This window comes from Pelodiscus sinensis, chromosome 11 (assembly GCF_052426305.1).
Source record: "Pelodiscus sinensis isolate ZL-2025 chromosome 11, ASM5242630v1, whole genome shotgun sequence".
NCBI classification, from domain to species: domain Eukaryota; kingdom Metazoa; phylum Chordata; order Testudines; family Trionychidae; genus Pelodiscus; species Pelodiscus sinensis.
This window is the reverse complement of record NC_143062.1, coordinates 26,065,543-26,091,359: the sequence shown is the minus strand read 5'-3', so window position 1 is coordinate 26,091,359 and position 25,817 is coordinate 26,065,543. Positions and strand designations below refer to the sequence as shown.

General features: G+C 46.7%; 1 protein-coding gene across 3 annotated transcripts in view; it reads right to left on the bottom strand.

Annotated features, from left to right (window-relative positions):
• The window catches only part of NCKIPSD (NCK interacting protein with SH3 domain), a 103,863-nt gene extending 86,358 nt beyond the window's left edge, over positions 1-17,505 (bottom strand). Inside the window, exon 1 of one of the 3 annotated variants that reach the window (XM_075938842.2) lies at positions 17,259-17,505. In XM_075938842.2, coding sequence (XP_075794957.1) covers positions 17,259-17,429 — 171 coding nt within the window. In that variant the 5' untranslated portion in view covers positions 17,430-17,505. The remainder of the gene's footprint in view (positions 1-17,258) is intronic. The other 2 variants (XM_075938841.2, XM_075938843.2) reach the window with 2 other exon arrangements.
• Between the last annotated feature and the right edge of the window lie 8,312 nt (positions 17,506-25,817).

Genomic DNA, 25,817 nt, shown 5'->3' with positions numbered 1-25,817 from the left:
TTTTATTTACAAATGAGACCTGGTCAACAAACGCCCAATTGGGGCTAAGCCCCCATCTGGCCACAGCATCATAACACTCCTGCACTGTCCACCCAACCCTAGATCTGAGCCTATCATACACTGGAACCCCCTGCCCTGAGCCCCTCACATACACCAACAAAATTCCTGAACCCTCACATCCAGATGTCTGTGGCTTGCTTAGTACCCCAACCCTCCATCTGACCCCACCACTGCCTGACCTGGAGCCCCCTTCCTGAGCCAGCATCCCTTTCTCCACCTCCTCCTGCATCCAGATTTCCTCCCAGAGCTTGCACACCTCATCCCTTCCCACATCCAAATCCCTCCATTCCCACCCCAGAGCCTACACATCCTGTCTCAACCCAGCAAGTGTATGGCTAGGCTGCGGGAGTTTCAGGATTCCGGAGATATCCCAGAAAAACTCTTTTGCATCCAGGAATGTGTTTGTTTGCTCTTCCTCTTAAAAAAAAAAAAAAAAAAAACATGCTCTTTTGGTAACCCCTATATTTCTCTTTCCATGAGGAATAAGGGGGCTTCCAAAAGAAGGGGTTTTTCTGACATTTGGTCCTAGATAGGCAAAATGTTGGAAAAACATCTTCCTACAGAAGAATTGGAAAAAAAAGCAGCAGTATATGGATTGGGGATAGCCAGTAATGAAGAGGAGGAGTGATGGAGAGGAGGAGAATAGAGAGGGCGAGTGGGGCTTCATGGAAGGGGCAGGGTCTTGGGGGAAGGAAGATCTTGGCTTGTTCTGTCATTTAAAAAGTGATCTTGGGTGTAAAAAGGTTGGGGACCACTTCCCTAAGGTATGTGACAAGTGCTGGGCAAGAACTCCTGACTCAGGCCTCTGTCACACCAGCTGTCATTAAAGGAAGTAAAATGGAGCTGGCAACAGAAAGCCTGCCCCTAATATAGCTATATAAAAGGCTATATAAAAGGCTGGGAGGAAGGAAGGGAGGAGAGAGTGAGGGAGCAGAAGCAGCACGATAGCTCTTCTCTCTTGGGTACAGACATTAGAACCCAAGCTGTGTACAGTGAAAGGGAGGTGGAAGCATAACATGTAAAATAAGGGTGGAGAACTTCGTGCTGGGGATCACTGACCCAGAGAAAAAAGTCAGTTGTGGGAGACATACAAGTTAGAAGTGCAAAAAACAAACCAACGAACAGTCCACCCTCATGGACCTGGCCGCCAACAGAGAAGCAAGGTGGGGGGGGGGGGGGGAGGAGACATTCACCTTGCTCCCCTCAAGCGCCTAGGGCCAACAAGCCCTCATAGGTGGAGCCAAAAATGGGTTCAGTACGTGGAAGAGGGCTGAGGTGGAGAGAATGTTCGTGTGCTGTGACACGTTTATATTTCTATACCTGATTTTGTAAGCAAGTTGTTTTTAAGGGAGATGGCACTTGAGATATGCAAGACAAACAAGATCCTTTAAAGGGGTACAGTAGTCCGAAAAGGTTGACAGTCACTGCTTTAACTGGTTTCAATGTAAAATCTCCATGTTTAGGCTATCACTTTGAGACTTCTGATGGTCCCTCCTGCCACCCATTTATGACCACTGTACACATTTACTAAGCATGTTCATAAATGCCTCTTGTTCAGGAGTAATGGGTATGTCTTGTGGGCCACGAACATAGATCATATACAGCAACCCACAGCACAGAAACAAGTTTCACTGGATTCAAAAAAGCTTAGTTATTTTTAATCAATATGCCATAAGTGAGGAGAACCTCTCACAGCAGTCAAACAAACAAAAAAGCTAAAGATCAATAGTGTATTTCTACTTTCATCATCATTCCAAACTGAAATATTCATGTTAAAACATTAAGTCTTTAGCTGCAGCAATTACAAAGGGTTATAATTCCCTTGACTGAGTAATTTTACTTGCAAATAAAATTTCATCTCAAAGCATCAGCAGCCCTACACAATATCATCTCCGCTATCCTGACAGCCTGAAGAAATGCTGGTTTATTTCAGTTTATTGAGAGGGCTTAAAATTGCAGAGCCAGCTGTAAATCACTGTCAGCTGCTTATTCCCCAAAATAAAAATGTATTCTTAGCCTAAATGCTTTTTCAGGATCCGGATGGGTCAATGCCCTGATTAGGCTCTCTCCTCCATTAGAACCTCCACCATATCAGAAGATAGAAAAAATTATTCAAGTTCTACAGAAGTGTAAGAGATTTACAATACAGATTGCACTTATGTACATTTATCGGCACTGTTGAAGAATGAGTTGTTGTTCTTACAAGGGAACACTCTAGTTACATAGGGTGATACACTGTACTCACTGAACTCATTGTGAAAAGTCACAGCAGAGGACCAGAATGACACACAGTTTATCCATAAGCTGTTGCAGAGAGCCTTTATTAGGCAGAACTCCATGACCGCAGGAAGCGACCGGTACTTACTGCATCTGAAAGAGTAAAAGCCTTACAGAGCTTCTGGTCAACTGTGCAACACTGAGCACTTCGTAACTTCGAGCTCTTATTGCTGTCACTCTCGTCTGCCACCTCCTCCTCAATTAGCTCAGCCATCGGACATACTTCACTGTTTAGATCAGTGGTTTTCAACCTGTGGTTCATAGATCACAGGTGACCCGCACACTATGTTTAAGGGGTCCATGAAAGGTGACTATACAAATAAAGTTTCGGAGCACAGAAAAAGCATTTTGTTTTTCTGAGTAATCAAAAGGATGTGAATACTGGGGATGTTAAAAATATTTTTCTGTAAATGTGTAGCCACTGAAATGTTCAGTGGTTACATGTTGACATGCAAGGGGAGGCAGCTCCCACCAGCTGCCTGCTCTTCCCCAACCCACCCACACGGGCAGCATGGGGAGGCAAGTAGCATCATGGAAGCCAGTAACCCTCCTGCTCCTCTACCACCATGCTGATGCCACTAATAGAGAGGCAGCAATGCAGGGGGGCAGGTAGCTCCCCAGGAGCTGGTGCTTGCAGGGAGCCTGTTTAAAAGCCAGCTTCCCACGAGCACCAACTCTCACCTGTTTTCCCCCTGCTCTGCTGCCTGATACAGAGGCAACAGCATGGGACAAGGGGGCCTTGCGTGTAACTGTGAAAGTTCACTGATGAGCCTGGGCATGTAAGCTATCATATCCCAAGTGAATTCCCCACCCTACAGGTCAAAAGCTGGACGTGTTGTCATTATCTTAGAAGCTCTCAGTTCAGTGCCCTATTTCATGCTGCCTTAAAATATCATGCCAAGCATGTGCAATATTTATCACTGAATTCTGTTCAGTCAGTTTTCAGTCTAAGTCTTCTATGGTAAGGGCTCGCAGACGGGTGGTTGAATTTGCAGAGGCATCCACGCCTCCATTGAAAACGTTTTAACAGATCTGCACATCCAAATGAATGAAATTCACTGATTTAGAAAATAAGCTTTATGGGACAGGAACTGCCTTATTTTGCTTTTGTAACTCACCCAGAGCAATGGGGTCACAGGCAATGATTTATATAAACCCATAGTGCATGTGTTCCACCAATATTCAGGAACGTGGGCCCGACCCCACCAATGTTGGGGCTTATACTTTCAGAGCCATAATGAGGCAAGGCAGGGCCGAGGGGGAGGGGGAAGAGGAATGGAATGGGGGCAGGGAAGGGTGGAATGGGTATGGGCAGAGTGGAGAGGGACAGGCTTGTGCAAGGTTGCTTGCTGTTGCCAGAGCCAGGCCCCCAGCTAGACCCCCAGGTTGCCATGGACTCCACGTCTCCCTAAAGCACAGGACTCCACAAAGCGGGCAGTTGCCCCAGTCCATCCTATGGATGGGATGTCTTTGCTTGGAGCGGTTCTGGGCACCACCAAAAATTACCTGCACCTAGCCCCCATGAATGGAGTTCCAATCCTGCAATACAAAATAATAAAACAATGGGGAGTTTCAAGAATTACCTCAAGTTTACACCCTAAAGCAACCTGGGTCATATAGCTAACATTGTTATTCCTAGGTGTATAAATAAATAGCTAGTCCTTGTCTAAACATCACTAAAATACCATTCTCAATACTCTGCTCCAAGAACAAATTTTACAGATTGCTAACACATGGACTGCATGAAGTAGTATTTTAAATTAATCATGTTCCTGTGTACTCGGATATAAAAGGACAGGGTAAATAGCAGCCCAAGACACTCCTTAAACATTTTAGTTCTCTTGATCTGCCTTTCCAAATTAGGCAGTCCATATTGTTTCACCACCCCTCCCACACAAACACTGTCCTACTCACTATCTTACTTTGGTTGGTCTCTAGACCACCTATATTCCTGCTTTTAAAGATAGGGAAACACAAACCAAATGCAGTATACAAATTAGGGAGGGCTCAAATGATTTTGACAACTGTAGTGTAATATTTTCCATGCTATTTTTTATTCCCTTAATATAGCCATGCAGCAGCTCATTTGTTTCAGGACAAATGTTTCTTTCTAAAGTGGGAACTATCTCCACATCAAACTGCCACTTATTTTTGATAAATGCTGGTCCAGCAAAAGGAGGCCAGTGTTTTGCAAGACTGACATTATCTCCTCACCGTACCCAATGTGGTATTAATCACTTGTTTTTAATAATAAATTAGGGATTGGGGCAGCGTATAAACTGAGCCACACAGGCAAAGCAAAACTGAAGTTTAAGCATATGGTCGAAGATCAGAAAAAGACAGCTATTTCAAACTGCACAGCACTGGGAAAAGAGAGAAGCTTCTCTATTTTAAGTCCTGAGTAAAATATTTCATAAATTATGTGAAAGCCAAGTTGGGCCTCAGAGGCTCTGATTAAGGCACTGAGATCAAAGTGAGGCATAGCAGCTGCAAACAGGAAGCCCTTCTCCAATCTTGAGGCGCTAACCTTGCCTTCTCTAATAATTAGCTTAACAGAAAGTTGAGTGACTAGTCCCTTCTTACAGGAGGAAGCCATGTAACAGTGGAACCGTCTCTCTCTGCCAGGAACTTTTGTCCTGAGAAAGAGGAAGGTTGATTATTCACAATCATAGAATCATAGAATAATAGGACTAGAAGGGACCTCGAGAGGTCATCGAGTCCAGCCCCCCACCCTCAAGGCAGGACCAAGCTCCGTCTACACCATCCCTCACAGATGTCTATCTAACCTGTTCTTAAATATCTCCAGAGAGGGAGATTCCACCACCTCCCTTGGCAATTTATTCCAATATTTGACCACCCTGACAGGAATTTTTTCCTAATGTCCAATCTAAACCTCCCCTGCTGCACTTTAAGCCCATTACTCCTTGTCCTGTCCCTAGAAACCAAGAGGAACAAATTTTCTCCTTCCTCCTTGTGACACCCTTTTAGATATTTGAAAACCGCTATGATGTCCCCCCTTAATCTTCTTTTTTCCAAACTAAACAAGCCCAGTTCATGAAGCCTGGCTTCATAGGTCATGTTCTCTAAACCTTTAATCATTCTTGTTGCTCTTCTCTGCACCCTTTCCAATTTCTCCACATCTTCCTTGAAATGTGGTGCCCAGAACTGGACACAGTACTCCAGCTGAGGCCTAACTAGTGCAGAGTAGAGCGGCAGAATGACTTCACAAGTTTTGCTTACAACACACCTGTTGATACAACCTAGAATCATATTTGCTTTTTTTGCAACAGCATCACACTGTTGACTCATATTCAACTTGTGGTCCACTATGACCCCTAGATCCCTTTCCGCCATGCTCCTTCCTAGACAGCCATGGTATCACAATGGTCATTTTTCCACAAGTTCACTCCTTTTTACAAGGAAAAAACAAAAGTCCCAGAGCAACAAAAGGGCATGTATTTACATTGAAAAGAGAACGAATTAAGATCACCTCTCTGGTAAACAGAGTCTCCCAAAGCTAAAGGAAAAACTAAGTCTATCTCTGCACAGTCAGTGCTTTAGATCCCTTTTATTTCCCATCTAGGCCCATCACTTTATTACCACACCTATAACATCAGTATCTCAGAGCCCTAGTCCTGGATAGGATGTGAAAGTGTAGCCATGTACACATTCACAGTGACAAGCAGCCTCCAAGTAAGTGCAGGGAACCAGCTTAAAAGCCGGTTCTCCGTGCAAACCAGTCCCCAAGGAGCCACCTGTATCAGAGGCAGCAGTGTGGGGAAAGGGGGGGCAGACAGGAACCGCTTGCGCCCCACTGAAATTTTCAGCAGGTACATGGTTACTTAAGCTAGGGATGTTTGACAGCAGGTAACAGAACAGTCAACTAACCGCATGAATTCTTAGTGGTTATTCAACTATTCTACAGTCTCTGGGGATGGGGATGGTAGACAGTGCAACCTGGTCCCACTCCCGAGGAGCCCCCTGCCACCCCACACGGCTGCCTTTGTATCAGTGTGGGATGCCAGGCGGGAACTGGTCCATGAGGGGAGCCAATTTAAAAACTAGCTCTCTTCGTGGACCGGCTGCCTATTGCCCCGTGCTGCTGCCTGTGGTACAGAGGCAGTAACGCAGGGTGGCAGCAGACCCTGTCCACAGGGGTCCGAGCTCCCCGCAGACAGAGGCTGCTGGAGAAAAGGGGGTGGGGGAGGCTGCTGCAAAGCAGCCTCTATCCGCTGCAAGTTGCTCCAGCAGCAGCCCCTGCTTGCGGGGGATCTGCTGAAGCTTCTGTCCGCAGGGAGCTCGGACCCCGCGGGGAGCAGCCTCCCCTGGGCCTTCCTCCCCGACACTGCGGCTTCAGACAGAGGCAGCAATGTGGAGGGACAGGTAGCATCATGGAGTTGGTGCTGGAGGTGGGGGGGGAGAAACTGACTTTTAAGTGCATTCCACCCAGCACCAGCTCCTGCTTCCCTGCACCTTGCTGCCTCTGATATAGAGACAGCAAGGGGGGGGAGGGGGGGAAGAATGTAAGTAGTCAACTAGTTGATAATTCGATAAGACAAGATTTACCCGTTAATCCAATTAACTGATACACCGTCCACTAATGCAGTCACTGCAAATCTACAGCAACAAGTCTATTATTTCAAGGGTATTCATGAGATAATGCTTGTCTGGAGAGTATGACATGAAGTAGCAGATCCTAGTGGTCAATCAGATCCAGAATCTGGACACTAGCTTGGGGCCAATACCTCTACAGCAAGATCTCTCATCCTTTTTGATATCATGGACTAGTTTGCTGCCTGCCTAACTATCACAGATATCTCAGGGTCACCACCGCTCTAGAGAAAAACAGTAGCCCCTCCCTATAACAGTCTTGTCATTTCAGTCACATACTTAGCCAGCAACATGGGAAACCCCATGAGAGACTGATTGTCACAAAAGAGTCACGAGGATACAGGACTCAGAGATTGCAACACTAGTCCTCTTAACCAAGTGTCGTCAGTAGTTCGTATCTTACTGGAACCTTCTGTTCTTCACCACACATAAGAACCCTCATAGTAACCTTCACAAGAAGGATAGGAATTATTCCGTTTCAGAAAACAGCAGAACAAAAAGGAACAGCCAGTAACTAAAGAATTCAGGTTACATATTAGAGAAACGTTTTTAGAGAGTCAGTAGTTGGATAGTGGAAGCTCCCTGACTGCAGTGATATCAGGAAAGATTAGATATTTCACACGTATTTAGTCTCTCTGGTTGCTAAAATGCTTTTCAGTGTATACAAAATAGTATTTTTTACATGCAGCCAGCTCTGGGGTGGCAGGCAGTAATCATCTAGCACACAGTAACAATGCACAATAGTGAGATACAGGAGGGGAAAAAATTAGCTAAGAACAGAAAGGCAAACCCTAACTTATGAAAAAAATCATCAGGAGAGATCATTAAAGTATACACAGAGCAGACAAAAATCCTACCCTTTAAAGTCTCTCTTTAAGCCCAGTACTCTATAAGACAGCTAAAGCAACTATTCTCTTACAGTCAGCCTTAAAAACCGTAGCGGGTCAGATTCTATGTACCAAGTGGCCTTTTCTGGCCTTGTCGTCAACTGCATCGACCTCACTGATGGCGAGTAAGCAGCTTCTACTGTTGTGGTGGTACAATTCAGGTCTTCATAGGCTGGAAGCCGGAAATTGGAACAGTTCCAGATTCCCATTAAGTAATCACACATCTTAGCATTAGGATAGTAACATATGGGCTATTTAACCCAGTGAAAGGATCCTTGTTATTCGTTACACTCATCTTTCTCCCCTTTCACCAGCCAGCCACTCTCCTCCCTGACACAGAGAATAAAAACCCTGCTCCAGAGGAAGCTTTTAAATTGAAATTTTTACTACTTCGTAAAAAACTTCAAAAGGCTCATCTTCTGTAATGAATGACTGTCTCGGACTGAAAAGCCAGACTCCAATTTAATCTCCATATTCTTCTGCCATTCAGAAACCACTTCAGTGTCACTCATGTCGTTTGTGATGAAAAACTAAACCTTCTGCCAATTGGCTCCTTCCCATTTAATCAGAAAATACCAAGCTTTTGTGTTGATGATTTCACTACAACAGCATCTGCCTGGCATTAGCTATTAGCAGCACTTGTCTCTGCTATGTCAGTAACTCAAGGCAATTATTTTGTGCCATTACTGGACAGCTCAGTGTCAGGTGTAGATTCTCACTTGTTTGATCAGCAGCACCTGTTAGCTTTCTAGTTTGTTAGTTTTGCTTGCAAATATTGCTATTTCAGAGTCTGCCAGCACATCTCTATTTGCAGTTTAGTGCTCAGCCAAGACTTCATACAAAGTCTAAATTCAAGCAAGCAATTACTTTTGCTTCAAATTCTGTGCTTGCTCTAAGGCAAAAAGTAGGAGGCGGCCCATGTTCTTTCCCTCAAGCTTGTTCTACACTTAAAATTTATACCAACAAATCTATGCTGGTTAGAAGAGGGGTTTATTTCTTTAACCAGAAAAGCTATACCAGTATACACCCTGACACGCATGCAGTTTATACTGGCAAAAACATGCTTTTGTCCGCATAGCTCGTCTGTCTTGGAGAACTGGTATAAACTGTGTCAGCAGGAACATGTTTATTCCAGTATAAGCTACATCTTATGCTGGAATGGTTTGCCAAATACATAACCCCTCAATCTGAAACAAATATTCACCATCAACTTCACACCCCGTAACAGAAACACTAAGCCAGAAACCAATGCCAACAACCACCCCATTACCAACTGTCCATATCTACCCTAGTTACCCCATCATAAGACCTCACCACATCAGCTATACCAGCAAGGCTTTGTTCACTTGTATATCTAATATATGTGCTATCATGTGCCAGCAATGCCCTTCTACCATGTACCTTGGACAAATTGGACTGCCTTTACACCAGGGGTGGGCAAAATGGCCTCTGGGGGCCAGGTGCGGGCCAATCAGGCATGAAGCTTTCTTTGCTCTGCCCCCGCCCTGAGAGCAGCATGCAGCGCTTCGCGTGCTCCTCCACCCCACTAGGAGCATGCGGCGCTTTGAAGCACCACGCTGCTCACAAGGCAGGGGCAGAGCGAAGAAGGCTGGGGGCGGGGGGCAAGAACTATCTGGCCTGGGAGTGGGGGAGCATGCAAAGCCTCCTTCCGCATAGAGGCACATGGTGCTTTGAAGTGTCAGGCGCTGCTTGGGGCGGGGTGAGGGAGAAGAGAGCAGAGGAGGCTTTGCACACTCCCCCGTCCGCAAGCCCTAATTGGCCTAGGGGCAGGGGAGCGAGGAAAGTCTCCTCCCATGCCATAGGTATGGGCACCTTGGCAGATTGTGGGGTGGGGGTAAAGGCACTCCCTCATCCCCAGACTAATCATTACCGGGGGGTGGGGAACCCAGAAACTGTGACCCCACCCCTTCCTGTGTGGCCCGGGGCCACTTCAAAAATTTCCGAAGTGGCCCCTGGCAAAAAATTATTGCCCACCCCTGCTCTATACAAAATACTAAATGGACACAAATCAGACACCAAGAATGGCAATGCACAAAAACCAATAAGAGAGCACTTTCACCTCTCTGGACACACAGTTACAGACTTGAAAGATACCATCCTTGAGCAAAAGCCACTTCAAAAACAGACTGCAGCATGAAACTGCTGAGCTAGAATTCATATGCAAATTAGACACTATCAAAATGGGTATGAATAATGACTAGGGATGTAAAAATTGTGATTAATTGGTTAAACACAGCGCCCAGTACAATCAACCATTTATCTGATTAAAGTGGGATGGGAGGGGGGCACTCCAGCATTGGTAAGGGGGCCACTTCACCCCCGGGATTGGGCTAGAGTCTGGTACCCTGTGGGAGCTCCTGCCTCCCCCACGGACACTACCATCACCACTGTAGTTCCTGCCTCCCTCTCCGTGGGGGCTGCCACCACCATAGCTCCTTCCTCTCCTTTCACTCTCCCCCGAACCACTGAAATCATCTTTACTAATCCATAACAGACAATACAGAACTACAGCAGTGAAAAATGTATAGAAATATGAACAGCAATTAAATGTTTTTAACCAAACTGTGGTTAACTACAGTTGGCTCTAATCCCCCAAATCATGCCAGGTACCATGCATTCTTTCCTTTGCTTGGTCCACCACCTTTTTTTTTTTTTAAAGGCATCAAATGTGTCTAAAAAAAAGTTTGCTTCTACCTTTGAGTCTCACCATTTCATGACAATATTGTTTAAATTACTGGGATTCAAGTAGTAAATATCAGCCAGTTTATAAGTGGAGGCCACCAACAATCTAGAAACTCCACTTCTATACTCCCTGAAATCTTAAGAATAGTAAGTTCAGAAGAGGCATTTTTAATAGAGACCATATGTCAGGACTACTCAATATGTGGCCCACGGGCTGCCCGTTTGTTTGTGGCTTGCGGTGCATTTTGGGTTTACACAGGGCTCAACTTACTCCCCGCAGGTAGGAGCCAACACAAAAAAGCAGTCAATATAATGATCTTCTGTTGATATGCATTTTAGTAGATACATTCCTGGACTGTCACTGCTCATTAAAAATGCTATTATATGGGTGGAAATCAGGTAAATATTACATTTTATTAATATCAGCAGAATGGATTTAAACGGGGCCTGCATTTGTGTAGTCTTGCCTTAATCTTTGTATTCATGCCCATTGGTGTGAGAGCACCTATTTGCATATATATTTACACGTACAGGCAGTCCCCGGGTTATGTGGATCCGACTTACATCGGATCCCTACTTACGAATGGGGTGAGGGAACTCCGCACTAGCTGCGCCCCCCCCCCGCCCAGCAGACCGCCGAGAAGCGCCGCGGCGGTCCCACCACCCACGTCCTCCACAACGAGAAAAGCTGCTCCGCATCTCCCTGGTCTGCTGGGGGACCCCCCAGCAGACCAGGGAGACTCGGAGCAAAATCGCGGAGGACGTAGACGGCGGGACCGAGGTGCGGCGCTGCGGGGTCCAACCCGGCAGCGCCCCAGCTACTCTGTCCCAGGCATCCAGATTCAGCCGCTGTTGAAACTGACCAGCAGCGGCTGATTCCAGGAAGCCCGGGGCAAAGCAGCTCTGCCTCAGGTGTCCTGTAGTCAGCCACTGGTCAGTTTCAGCAGCGGCTGAATCGGGGACACCTGGGGCACAATATGTACCAGTTCCGACTTACATACAAATTCAACTTAAGAACAAACCTACAGTCCCTATCTTGTACGTAACCCGGGGACTGCCTGTATATGCAACCACATTTAAGCTGCGGCCCTCAGCATGTGCTGTGAGTATCACTGTGGCCCTTGGAGCTTCCAAAGTTGAGTAGCCCTGCTGTATGTTCTTCCTAAAGAAGCAAAGGCATGAATTTCACATCTGTATTATAAATGAGGGAGACCTGAAAATAAGAAATGACTTATAAAAGGTAATTATTCAGGTTCAGACAGTGCCAGGAAAAATTCACCTGCTGTCTGCAAAAATTCCCCTTCGACATTATTTTAATTTCCTTTTAGGGATGTAAAATCCCATTTAATCAAAATGTTATGTTTAACCAGTTAACTCAGGGCGAGATATGGCCTGTCCAGCCCACCAAACTGCCAGACCCGGTTGGCGACTGCCTCTCCAGGACCCTTAGCACAGAGCAGCTCACATTGTTTTAAAGGCTGACTGCTCTCTGCTCTGTATGTGGGGGAGGAAGGGGGGCGGCTTTGTGCACTGCCCCCACATCCAGCAAAGTCTCCCAGCTCCCAGGCTACGTCTACACGACGAGTTTTCTTGGCAACAAATATACTAATGAGGGGCTAATTTGCATGAGTCAATATCTTTTGCATATTTTCTGCCGATCCTTTTTGCACTAGGCGTTTTGGGGCAAAAACAAGCAGTGTGGACATTTTCTTTTTGCGCAAAACCCCCTTTTTCGGCAAGATCGGTATACCTCCTTTTTTGGGGCATAAAGATCTTGTGGAAAAAGGGGGTTTTGTGCAAAAAGAAAACGTCCACACTGCTTGTATTTGCACAAAAAACCCTAGCGCAAAAACAGATCGGTAGAAAATATGCAATGAGATTGTGACTCATGCAAACGAGCCCCTCTTTAGTATTTTGCCGAGAAAACTCATAGTGTAGACGTAACCCCAGTGGCCAGTTTCTGGCCACTAGGAGCTGAGAAATTGTGCTGGGGCAGGGGCAGCGTGCAAAAGCTCCTCCCCCAATCCCTTTTGCTTTCATCCCCCACCCAGAGCAGAGCCACATGCAGCAACCTGGAACTGCAGACAGGCAGGGAGCCTGCCTCCGGATACTGTAGGGCTGCTGGCTGGGAGCCACCTAGGTAAACACCTCCCAACCAGAGCCTGCCTCTAGCACTCCACTACCTCGCTTCCCTCAACTACATATCCCAAGTCACCATCTTCTCCTGCCGCAGGTCACCAAGCAAACCCTCTGTACTCCCTCTCCCCACCTCCTCCAGGTCACAACTCCTTCCCAGACCCTGCACTCCCTCATACATGCCTCCCCCAGGCTAAAATTCTCCCTCTCCTGCACTCATACCCCCTCCCGGGTCCTGCACCACACTCCATCTCCCCACCCCACAGCACAACCCCCTCCTTCACCTAAACTCCCTTTCAGACCTCACACTGTTTCCTGCACCCCCAGTTCCCTACCCCAAGCTCCCTTCTACACCCAACCTCTGTCCCGGACTCCACATGCCCCCCACAGAAATGCGGCCCTTGACCTCTTAAAATCTTGGAGCGATACCCCAATCCAATTGCCCACCTGTGGGTAAACCACTTAAATGGGAGCAAGAGGATAGGGGCTACTCTAGCTAGGCTAGAACACCCCTAGCTCCACTGTGCTAGCCAGGCTGGTTAACTGTAATTGGTAAGCATCACCTGGTAAAAGTGACACTTATCAGTTAACAGATTAACTGGTTAACCATTCACATCCCTATATCCTTTTTTATGAGATTCCTCTGGGAAGCAATAGCAATAAGATGTTTACTTATTTTGACTGTGATTGTTGGAACATGGACTGCTTACCAATAACTTGACTGCACTATAAATGATCCTACTGACTTGTTTGCAACGGTCCATTGCTGACATGCTCTCTTTGCCTGCTCAGTACACCCTGTCACTAATTGTTAGCTTCATTATTCTTGTAGTGCTCGTAGTGACATTAATTACTTCTCCGTTTAATTAGCATCAAACTTATTAAATAGAGATGTGGTGTATCTTGTTTGCATTCTTGTCTCTATCAGTCCATTCAACTGTCTAAAGCAAGGCTTAAGTCACAAAAAGGTTTTTCCATATCAGGTCTACTTAGTTTACTAATAAAAGCAAATTTTGACTCCAGACAGCACTGAAAAGCTGACCTCAAAGCACTCTGAAATCACTGAATGAGATGCAGTCAATGTAACTAAGCACTGATATAATTACAGAGCAGTATTCTCATCTGCCTCATGCACGTATGATCACAAGTCAAGTTCTGGTTCCAGAACCTTTATTGTCAAACAACATGGAGCTTTTCTGCCACCTCTGTATTTCCTGGTAACAGGTTAAAATGGCAGTTTGGAAAGTCATGTTTGAACTAAAGGAGAATAAATATGAAGTACCAGAATCTATTTTCATAACATGTCATAACCCTGCTTTCACATTCATTTTAATATTTGTGATTAATATACTATCTCTATAACCATTCTAACCATCTTTAATGCAACCCGTGGCTTGAAAGTACTTCAGTGTGAAAGCAAAATAGAAGGGCAAAAAGGAAGAGAGGGGTTTTCAGATGAGATTTTAAACTACAGTGCTTGAGGCAAAGAAATACAGGAAGATTGCTCCAGAAGGCAGGAGTTGCAGTGAATATGACTTCTGTACCAACCACAGTGAAACTTTGCAGAGGGACAAAAAGGAGGCATGGCACTACTAGATGAGCAGATGAAGCAAGGGAATGGAGAAAAAAATTGCACAAGAAGTACATTGACTCAAGTCCACAGATTATTTTAAAAATATATTGTTTTAATTACAACTTCAGCTTTGTAAGTGCTATGAAATATTTCAGCATGATTCTTACATGAATACAGGCAGTCCCCGAGTTACGCGGATCCGACTTATGTCGGATCCGCACTTACGAACGGGGCTCTCTCACCCCGGAGCTCGCAGGCAGCGGGACCACCCAGAGCGCAGCGGTCCCGCCACCTTGACCTCCGGGGTGAGAAAAGCTGCTCCAGGTGCCCCTGGTCTGCTGGGGACCGTCTCCAGCAGACCAGGGACACCTGGAGCAAAACCGGAGAGGCGGAGGGGTCCCGCGCCTCTGAGGCTTTGACAGAGCAAAGCCTCAGAGGCGCGGCACCCCGCCGCCGCTGCGGCTTTGCTCCAGGTGTCCCTGGTCTGCTGGGGGGGGGGGGGGGAACGCAGCTAGTGGCCTCCCCCTCCCCCTCTCCAGCAGACCAGGGAGACATGGAGCAAAGCCCCGGGCCTGTGGTAGAGCAGGTGGGGCGCTGCCGGTTGGTCCCGCAGCACCGCTCCTTGATCAGTTTCAGCAGCAGCTGAATCAGGACACCTGGGGCAGAGCAGCTGGGGTGCTGCTGGGTTGGTCCAGTAGTGCCGAGGAGCGGCGGCGCTACTGGACCAACCCAGCAGCACCCCAGCTGCTCTGCCCCAGGCGTCCCCAAGTCAGCCGCTGCTGAAACTGACCAGTGGCTGACTACAGGAAGCCCCTGCTCCAGGCTTCCCGGAATCAGCTGCTGATCAGTTTCAGCAGCAGCTGACTTGGGGATGCCTGAGGTTCTTAAGTTGAATCTGTATGTAAGTCAGAACTGGCGTCCAGATTCAGCCGCTGTTGAAACTGATCAGTTTCAGCAGCGGCTGAATCTGGACGCCAGTTCCGACTTACATACAGATTCAACTTAAGAACAAACCTACAGTCCCTATCTTGTACGTAACCCGGGGACTGCCTGTAATCCAATTGAAGTCCGACTATTGTCATGAATAGGAGTTGCAGGATAGGATCCTTACTCAAGTACAAAGGTCTAATCTTAGAGTCACACTGGCAGACCAGGTGCCAGCTCTTGTCAAAGCTATAGGCATCAAATTCATAACACATTCATAGCTGGAAACCAGACCAGTTCCCCTGTACATTCGTAATAACTCAAGATAGGCATCAGACTTCTAAGCATATGATTAAACTCTATGAAATGCTTGTAAATTGCTGCATGCATTAACTTCTCGTAATCTCTATATCCCATGTTATCCAGTGAAATGCAAGTTTTTGTTCTACAGCACCTACAAAAATGTATGGGTTTTCCCTGCTGTTGTGATTACTGCATGAGCTCTCATCATTCTGACTCCTATTAGGGTTGGAAGAGTCTGTCCTCTTATTTTCTATAATTACTAATGTCACTGACTTGACTATAATTACTGCCACTATCATTACAGCTGGTTGTTCTGGCTTCTCCCACATCAGTGCTGGGACAGGCCTGTTATTAGCCCCCATATTATTCTAACTGTTAGTGAAATGTGTGTGACTGATCTGCTGCTAAACATTCTCACTTATACACAGCAGAAGCTACAAATAGCCATTTTCAAAGCAATTCTCTGTACATCTGCTCTAACATACAGATTGTGACAATAACTGCTTAATATAGAAGCAATACTTAATGGTAAATTCAGACATTAAAAGCAGCACATAGCCTATCATCCACTGACTCAATCTCGGGGAGTCAACCAACTATACATCTAGTCTCACTAGTGCAGGCCATGTGAACTTTTCCTTTACCTCCTCATACTCTCATGAGAGCAGAGGATACAGAACCAGCATATAACTTCTTCCATACCGATACCCCCAACTCCCTTGTCTTCTAACACATTATATGTAGGGGCCAACATATAACTTATGTCCTTGGAGTAAAGCTCCATGTTTCTTCTCTATGGTCCTGACCTACAGAAGTTTAGTGCATAACTTGCATCACCAGGTCAGTGTTTCCTGGTCCTTGGCAACCAAAACACCCAAACTGTCACCTCAGCAAATGGTAAGACGACAGTGGACCTCTCAGGCAGTGGTCCTCATACTTGGCTTAACCTCATTATCCTCTACAGCTGCAGACAGGAGTGGCTGCATCTCCTCTGCACAGATCCAGCTGATTCAAGAACTTCATGACTATAATTTGGACATCCTCTGTGTGGGACAGAAAGCTTGTGCATAGACGGTGTTACTAGCACAGCACCCCATGACTTGTTACTTTCCGAGGAAAGAGGCTAAAAAGTAGCTGGTTCCCAGAAGAGATGCCCTCTAAAGACTGCACTACAGAACTTCAGTCAGTCTCTGTAGTACAGTCTCTCTGTTATTAGCGTTAAGCCTCATCCTACAAAGAGGCCACGTTTCATCCTCTGGCATGCCACAGCCAGGATAATGCCCATCCCTAAACGCCCAACTGATTGGCTGCAGCCATTTTAGAAGAGGGCCCCCAAAACCCAGCCTGTGCTCTCCCCTAGCCCACACCCCAACCCAGCCTGTCCCACCACCCAGCCCCCCAACCCAGCCTGTCCCCTCTCCCCCAGCCCCCCCAACCCAGCCTGTCCCCTCTCCCCCAGCCCCCCCCCAGCCCCCCCCAACCCAGCCTGTCCCCTCTCCCCCAGCCCCCCCCCCAGCCCCCCCCAACCCAGCCTGTCCCCTCTCCCCCCCCCCAGCCCAGCCTGTCCCCTCCCCCCCCCCCAACCCAGCCTGTCCCCTCTCCCCCCCCCAGCCCCCCCCCCCAACCCAGCCTGTCCCCTCTCCCCCAGCCCCCCAACCCAGCCTGTCCTCTCCTTCTCGCCCCGGCAGCCCATCCCCCATTCCAACCCGCCCAGCCCCCCGGGCCGGCCTTGCCCTAGGACGGGGCGCCGAGCCCGCCTCGCAGCCCACGTGCCCGGCTCTGACCTGCAGCCGCTGCAGGTAGGAGGCCGGCGCGTAGCCCGTCTCGCCGGAGCCCGCGCGGGTCACCAGCCACCAGTGCTGGTTGCTGCGCTCCAGCAGCAGGAAGGTCTCCCCGGCGGCGAGGGGCAGCGAGTTGGGCTCGGCGGAGCGGAAGCTGTACAGGGCCCGGTACATGGTGGCGGCTCAGCCCGGCCCTGCAGGTGCCGGCTCCCGATGTCAACACGGCCCCACCCACCAGCGTGCTGCGTCATCTGGTCGGTCGACGTCACCGCGTGGCCCCGCCTCCTGGTTTGGCCAGTCTGTTGGGCGTGAGCGCCCCCTGCTGGGTCGGCTGCCCCCAGCATGGCCCCGCCTCCGCACACGGGTCAGCCCCGCCCCCAACCCCTTCTGCAGGAGGCAGCGGCTGCACCCGCGTGTTCCTCAGGCCTGCGTGGCCCCCCCGCAGGGGGCTTCCCCTCCCCTCGCTCCTGGCTTCTATCCCTCCCACTTGGGGCAGCCCCTCCACCCGTGTGACTCCTGCCCCCTTATAGCCGCATGAGCCTTCCCTTCCCCTCCCTCGTGGCTCCTGCCTCCCCGCCATGGGGCATTACCTCCCCTGCCACCTCCCCTCCATGCGGGTCCTGGCTCCTGCCCGGGCCTCCTCTCACCCCTGCACATAGCGCCCCCACCCCCTCATTACTGTCACCCCCAAGCGTTTACCGCCCTGTCACATCACTCCGGGCTCCTGCCCCACATCACATCAGACCGCTGCCACCCCTGGCCCCGCATAGAGCCAACCCTTTGCTGTGTGGCTGCGCTCACTGCAGAGACATTTCTGCATTTAATCATTCCCACTGCTCCCTCCTGGGCTCCACTATCAAGCCCCCATTGCCCTGCTGCCTTCCTCCCCCCTGGGCTGTATGGGACTCTAGTCACAGGGCACAAAGCCCGGATTCTGGAATGTGGACAGAACTTGTATAAAATGGAACTAGCACGGTGCAAGAGTAGCATAGGTCTGACATACATGGCTCTATTCTCTCCCAGCTCCTTGTTACCTTTAGTATGGGGGCCAAATTAGGAGGGCCAGGAAGGGCAAGACCACAGCACTTTGTTTTGGAATGCAGAACAGCTCATTGGACTCCCACTAATTTGCTGTAAGTTAGAGCATCTGCCACAGCTGGGGAAATAGGATAGGATATAATACAGAAAATAGTACAGTACCATTATATAAATCACAGGTTCCCTCTTGTCTAGAATACCCTGTGCAGTATTGATCACCCCATCTCAAAAAGACTATTGCAGAATATTGCAGGTTCAAAGAAAGCAAGGAAAGTTATCAAGGAGCTAGTAAAACACACAGGAAGAGAGCTTGAGAAGATTGGGATATTTACCTTAGGAGATGAATAGGAGGGGACATGCTACAAGTGTATGGCATTACACATAACAGTGATATTTAAGATAACAGTGATATTTAAGAGCTTCAGAGGGGTAGCCGAGTTAGTCTGTACAGGATAAACTTAAAAAACAACAAATAGTCTGGTAGCACTTTAAAGACTAACAAAACATGTAGATCAGTGGTTCTTAACCTGGGGTGCACACACCCCTTGGGGGTGCAAGATGCCCTTTGTGGGGGTGTGAGACATGCCAGATTTTTATGATATATCTTAGATTTAAAACTGACCTACTTCAACGATTTTTAATAAGGGGTACGAGAACATATTTTGAGAACCAAAGGGGTGCAGACTACCACTGATGTAGATGGTATCATGAGCTTTCGTGGGCACAGCCCACTTCTTCAGATGACCAGTGTTAGATGTCCAGAACCAAAAATAAGGAAGGGGGGAGGAGGAGGAAGAAGCAGTGGGTATATAAATATCAAAGGGAAAGCTGAGCAGTATGTAACAAGCAAAAGTGATATTTAAAGATCATTTAAAAAGTTGGGCACCCTTGGGCATCTGCATTGTGGTAGTCTTTAATTACATGTGCCCATACCCTGCTCACCAAACCCCTGCCTCATTTTGTGCATAGGTATGGTGCTCAGTAAATGGGCAGCTATTCAATATTTGTTCATCTTGTTCAGTGTGTGCCCCTACGCCTTATTTACTGCATGTTATTCATACTGTCGAAGCAAAAACACGCTCCTCTATGTTTAGGCGGCTAACAACTGATTGCTTTATTGATCAGTAAAGCAAAGTGAGCCAAACGTGGTCCCAGCAAAGCCGGGCCCAGTAAGGCTGCTAATACAATCAATCCTAGTATCTTTATACCCTTAGCCAAACAGTCTGATGTCAGGGCATCCAATTACAGAAATCCTCAATTAAATTTGGAAAAACAAAGCCTTATCAACAAGATGGCGGACAGGTACGAGGGAGTACATCTCCTGTCCCAACCAGCCCAATTAACACATACCAATAACCCATCCTGTAGGCCTCTTCTCACGGGTTGACAGAAAGTTCACTCTGGTCTACGTGCTTGAGAGAAAAGCTGAAATGGTTTCTGATATACAAGATGGCTTCTAGCTAAACATAAAATAGCTTCTACAATACCTTGCTCTGAGTCTGAAGATAGATTTATTGATTTCCTCACGGGCTCTTCTGTAGTACTCCCCAATTTAGCATCTGAGTGGTGCATAAACATTAATTTATTTTCACAACCCTCTAGTGAGATGATTATTACTATCCCCATTTTACCGATGCAGAGCTAAAGCACAGAGAAAGTAAGGTCAAAAGCAGATCTGAATGGATACAGTATTTTCTATTCTATTAACAAGTCTGAGGTTTTCAATTTTTTTTTCATTCAATAGCAAAACAAGAGAGAAAAATCTCAGAAATGTTCACCCAATACCAGCATGCCAGGATGGAGGGCAGCCCAGAGAGCTGGTCAGGTGGGAGATTGGCCACTAACCTCCCTGAGAAAGTGTAGGTCCCTGGGTTCACCAGCAGTTCACCAGAGGCAGGGCCCTGGCAGCCCTGACTCCAGAGCATCTAGAAGCCATGGGCCTGAGAGCTAGGACTGCAGAAGAGCTGTGAGCTTCATAGTCAAAACACTCAGAGCTCCCAGGTTCTCTATTCCCTGTCAGCCCACCAGATAGGCTGAAATTAGGCATGCAGGGTTCCATTGGCAACTTTTCTAGTCTAAAAATCAACACATTTGCATGGCGTATTTAAATGTTGATTAATCAACATTTTGTGGTGAAAAAATGTTTTGCCAGAAATTTTCCAATTAGTGCTACTCAAAGGTTTCTGATTTCAGATGCCCAGTCTGGGACACCTATAAGCAGATTTTTCAGAGTTCTAAGTTTTCTATGTTAGAACAGGTCCTCCTGTTCCATAACACCACATCAAGGGAACAGTTGATAACACTGAAAGACAGCAAATTCAAAACTGATAAAAGGAAATACTTCTTTGTACAACACACAATCTGTGCAACTCACTTGCATAGGAACTTGGCAGTGGGGCTGGACATGTATATGGATGGGAAGAATATAATTTAATAAAATTAAACAGGGATATAAACGTTCTTGCTTTAGTGTTGAAGTCAACCTCTACCATTACAAGTAGGGAATGAGCTTAGGTGAAACTAGGGTCTGATTCAGTGCAGCAATTACTATGTTCTGAAATCAGTCTCTCATCCATTCGATCCAGGAAATGGCTGCTGCCAGATACGTTTGGGAAGTAATCTTGTATAATACAGCAGGTTATTCAATGACAAAACGAGAGATCACAACATCACTTAAAACGAGACAAAGTTCAAAAAACAATACAAACAATGCAAAAATGGACATGAGGCAGTCTTTGGTTTGATGAATACCCAGCAGAGGGCAGTAAAGGTTTATGAAACAATATGAACACAGTTCATTGTCAGTCTTCTGTACTTCAGAACATTGTTCCAGAAAAGTCACAGTGAGGAGTTACCAGAGCTGTGTGAGCAGATGAGAGGCTGGGACTGGGCTCAGTGCATCAAAACACATCTGTGTCACTTGGCTTATTCCCAACATGGAGACTAGTGAACAATTGTGAAATGGCTCCCAGAGCATTCTGGGTAATCATGAAAATAAACCATAGCACTAGGCTTTCAAATGTTATGCTTCAGCACGGACACAGGGACCATTAGAAGTGGAGCAGTTTCCTCGAAGCAGGTTTTCAGGCTCTGTGCTTCCTCTCGACCTTCTAAACACCCAGGCCCTGATTCCGAGTGTTGTCTTTCAAGAGACATCACCCAGTGGATAGGGGGCAGGAGGCTAAGGTAAATTTACACACAATTAACCTGTGCCACTTATGTCCCTCTGAATTCTAGACCCTGCCAGAAGCCCAGCTGGCTTCTGGTGTGACTTAGCCCCAGCACACAAACCACTAGTCTGCCATCCTTGAATGGCTATCCATATTCTGACAGCTCAGAATAACCACAGCACAGTGCACACTGGGCACACAGTGAGCATGCCCCTAAGTCAGTGCTGTGCAGGAAGACAGAGAAACTTTCTGAGTGTAGCTGAGAGGCCTGGCCACTGTCTGGACTTAAAGGCCTGGTGCAGCAAATAGATGTTGGGGCAGAGCTGCATGTAGGAATTCTGAAGCACAGTGGGATGATTGAGGGATATGCAGCGTCTGCCAGCTCCTGCTCATTGAGGGCCATGCTAAAAGGACTGTGCTCTGACTTGATATCCCTCAAGTGAGGCCAGGATCAGTCAGTGGGGTGGGTGAGCCGGGATCAGTCAGTGAGGAAAAGAGAAGAGGTATCTGCCAGCTAGGGGTGCGTCTATACCGCACTATTATGTCAAGATAACTAGCGTTATTTCAAAATAACAATGTGAGCATCTCCATAGCCATTCCATTATTTCAAAATAATTCCAAAATAACGGATGGCTCATTCCAACTTCTGTAAACCTTATTCCACGAGGAATAACTCCTATTCCAAAATAGCTATTTCGAAATAAGGCATGTGTACACACTCCACTGCTGCTATTTTGAAATAGCCCTTCACCAGGGCCATTCTAAGTTATTCCTCCCCAGTGCCTCCTGAGATAGCAGATCTACATTAGGAAAGCCTGCCTCAGACTAATTTTGAGGCTTCCCTTCAGCGTAGATATGTTATTTCAGAATAACTATTCCTGAATATCTTATTTTGAAATAGCCTTGCAGTGTAGACATACCCTAGGGAATGCAGTCCAAGGAGCAAAGCAAAGGAACCCATCTTGGCATGGAAAGTGGGTTCTGTAATGATGACACCAAGTTCAGAGGGAAGGACTAGGACAGTGAAGAAGAGCTAGTGACTTCAGGACAGGAAAGATCAGAGCAGAGATCACAGATGGTGTCACAATGAGACCGTGCAAAGCCAAAGAGGTTATCATGGCAACACAGTAGAGAAGAACTTACAGGTAAGCCAGTAAGATCTAGGAGACTGGATAGAAGTGGAGAAACAAGCAGGCCTGATACAGATGATTGAGCCTGCTCAGCAAACTTTATGATGGAAGAATAGAAAGGGCTTAGTTGTGTTCTGGAAGGGGAAATGGGCACTGCTATTAGCCAGAATGGGCAGGAATGATGTCTCTAGCCTCTGTTTGTCAGAAGCTGGGAATGGGCGACAGGGAATGGATCACTTGATGGTTACCTGTTCGGCTGTTCTGTCCACTCCCTCTGGGGCACCTGCCATTGACCACTGTTGAAAGACAGGATATTGGACTAGATGGACCTTTGTGGTCTGACCTAGTATGGCCATTCTTATGTTCTGATGGTCCATGGTTGTGAGGCTGTCACATGCAGTGAATAGGGATGAGATGTGGCTTGAATCACGCTGGGAGAGAGCCCCAGTGCCTGGATGAGACCCTTAGTACAATAAATGTACAGAGCATACAAATAGAGCTTCCAAGTGCATGTTGCCAGCTCTCATCATTTATCACATCTGGTGACAGTTGATGCTTTTCCTTAAAGTTCCAGCTTCCAAATTCTTAAATAGGGGAAATTGGCTTACCTTTTAAAAAGACTTTTCTAGCTTTTGTGGTTGTAGAGAAAGGCTTGAGAACATGACTTGAGTGCACCCCGAAAACTCTGAAATCAGAGGGCGAAGAAAATCAGTGCAACATGTATTAATCGTTAACTATCTCAGCGTTTTTAAGCTGAGACCTCACTCATGACTGCTGAAGATAGGCGCTGGCAATACTGTAATGCTCATATCAACTCACTCTCCCTATCATGTAGAATCATAGACCTGGAAGGGACCTCAAGAGGTCATCTAGTCCAGTTTCCTGCACTTGTGGCTGGACTATTTTTTATCTAGACCAGCGATGCACAACCAAGACTAGTGAGTGGGCCACATGGGTTACAACTGCTTTGGAGGATAGGGTCATAATTCAAAATGATCTAGACAAACTGGAGAAATGGTCTGAGGAAAATAGGATGAAGTTTAATAAGGACAAATGCAAAATATTCCACTTCGGAAGGAACAATCCGTTTCACACATACAGAATGGGAAGTGACTGTCTAGGAAGGAGTACTGCAGAAAGGAATCTAGGAGTCATAATGGACCACAAGCTAAATATGAGCCAACAGTGTGATGCTGTTGCAAAAAAAGCAAACATGATTCTGGGATGCATTAACAGGTATGTTGTGAGCAAGACATGAGAAGTTATTCTTCCGCTCTACTTTGTGCTGATTAGGCCTCAGTTGGAATATTGTGTCCAGTTCTGGAAACCACATTTCAAGAAAGATGTGGAGCAATTGGAGAAGATCCAGAGAAGAGCAACAAGAATGATTAAAGGTCTAAAGAACACAACCTAGGAAGGAAGACTGAAAGAATTGGGCTTGTTTAGTTTGGAAAGGAGATGACTGAGAAGGGACATGATAGCAGTCTTTAGGTATCTAAAAGGGCGTCACAAGGAGGAGGGAGAAAAATTGTCCTCCTTAGCCTCTGAGAATAGGACAAGAAGTAATCGGCTTAAACTGTAGCAAAAGAGGTTTAAGTTGGACATTAGGAAAAACTTCCTAACTGTCAGGGTGGTGAAACACTGGAATAAGTTGCCTAGGGAGGTTGTGGAATCTCCATCTCTGGAGGTATTTAAGAGCAGGTTAGATAGACATCTACCCAGGAGGGTCTAGCCGGTAGTGGGTCCTGCCATGAGGGAAGGGGACTGGACTCGATGACCTCGAGGTCCCTTCCAGTTCTAGTATTCTGTGATTCTATTCTATTATAAAGCCCAACAAAACAGTCAAAGAATTAAGTGACATTTAGGGATGTTAAATTTCGACTTCAGCTATATAATTAATGTAGCTGGAGTTGCGTATCTTAAGTTGACCTTCCCTTTTAGTGTAGACGTGCTGAGACTTCTTTTTTCAAGACTAATACTCAGCTGCTTCAATCTTCCCTCATAGGTCATGTTTTCTAGACTTTCAATAATTTGTGTTGCTCTTCTCTGATCTTTTTCCAATTTGTCCACCTCATTTCTGAGATGTAGCTCCCACAACTGGGCACAGTATTCCAGTTGAAGCCTAATCAGCAGAAGTAGAGCAGAAGAATTACTTTTCATGTCTTACTTATGTCACTTCAGCTAATACATCTCAGAGGCTACGTCTACACTGGCCCCTCTTCCGGAAGGGGCATGTAAATTTCACGAGTCGTCGTAGGGAAATCCGCGGGGGATTTAAATATCCCCCGCGGCATTTAAATAAAAATGTCCGCCGCTTTTTTCCGGCTTTTAAAAAAGCCGGAAAAGAGCGTCTAGACTGGCCCCGATCCTCCGGAAAAAGTGCCCTTTTCCGGAGGCTCTTATTCTTACTTCAAAGTAAGAATAAGAGCCTCCGGAAAAGGGCACTTTTTCCGGAGGATCGGGGCCAGTCTAGACGCTCTTTTCCGGCTTTTTTAAAAGCCGGAAAAAAGCGGCGGACATTTTTATTTAAATGCCGCGGGGGATATTTAAATCCCCCGCGGATTTCCCTACGACGACTCGTGAAATTTACATGCCCCTTCCGGAAGAGGGGCCAGTGTAGACGTAGCCAGAGTGATGTTCACTTTTTTATAACAGTTTTAGCTTGTAGTCCACAATGACTCCCTGGTTGCTTTCCACAGTACTCCTTCCTGGGTAGTCATTCCCCATTTTGTTTGTGTGCATCTGACTGTTCTTTTCCTATCCAGAGTATTTTGCATTTGTCTTTACCAAGTTTCATTCTGTTTACTTCAGATCATTTTTCCAGTTTGTCCAGATCATTTTGAATTTTAATTCTATGCTCCAAAGCATTTGCAAACTCATGCAGCTTAGTATCCTCCATATACTTTATAAGTGTACTCTCTATGCCATTATCTAAATCATAGATGAAGATATTGAACAGAACCGGACCCACATCTGATCCCTGCAGGATTCCACTTGATATGCCCTTCCAGCATGACGGTGAACGATTTATAAGTACTCTCTGGAAATGGTTTTTCAACAAGTTATGCACCCACCTTATAGTAGCTCCATCTAGATTGTATTTCCATGTATTTCACACATTATCAACCAACCAAACAATGAAGGTGCTAATGGTTCTTGATGACTGTGTAGAATCTGGAGTTGGTCATCTTTCTTTCCAAGTGCAAACTAATGGTTCTTATCAG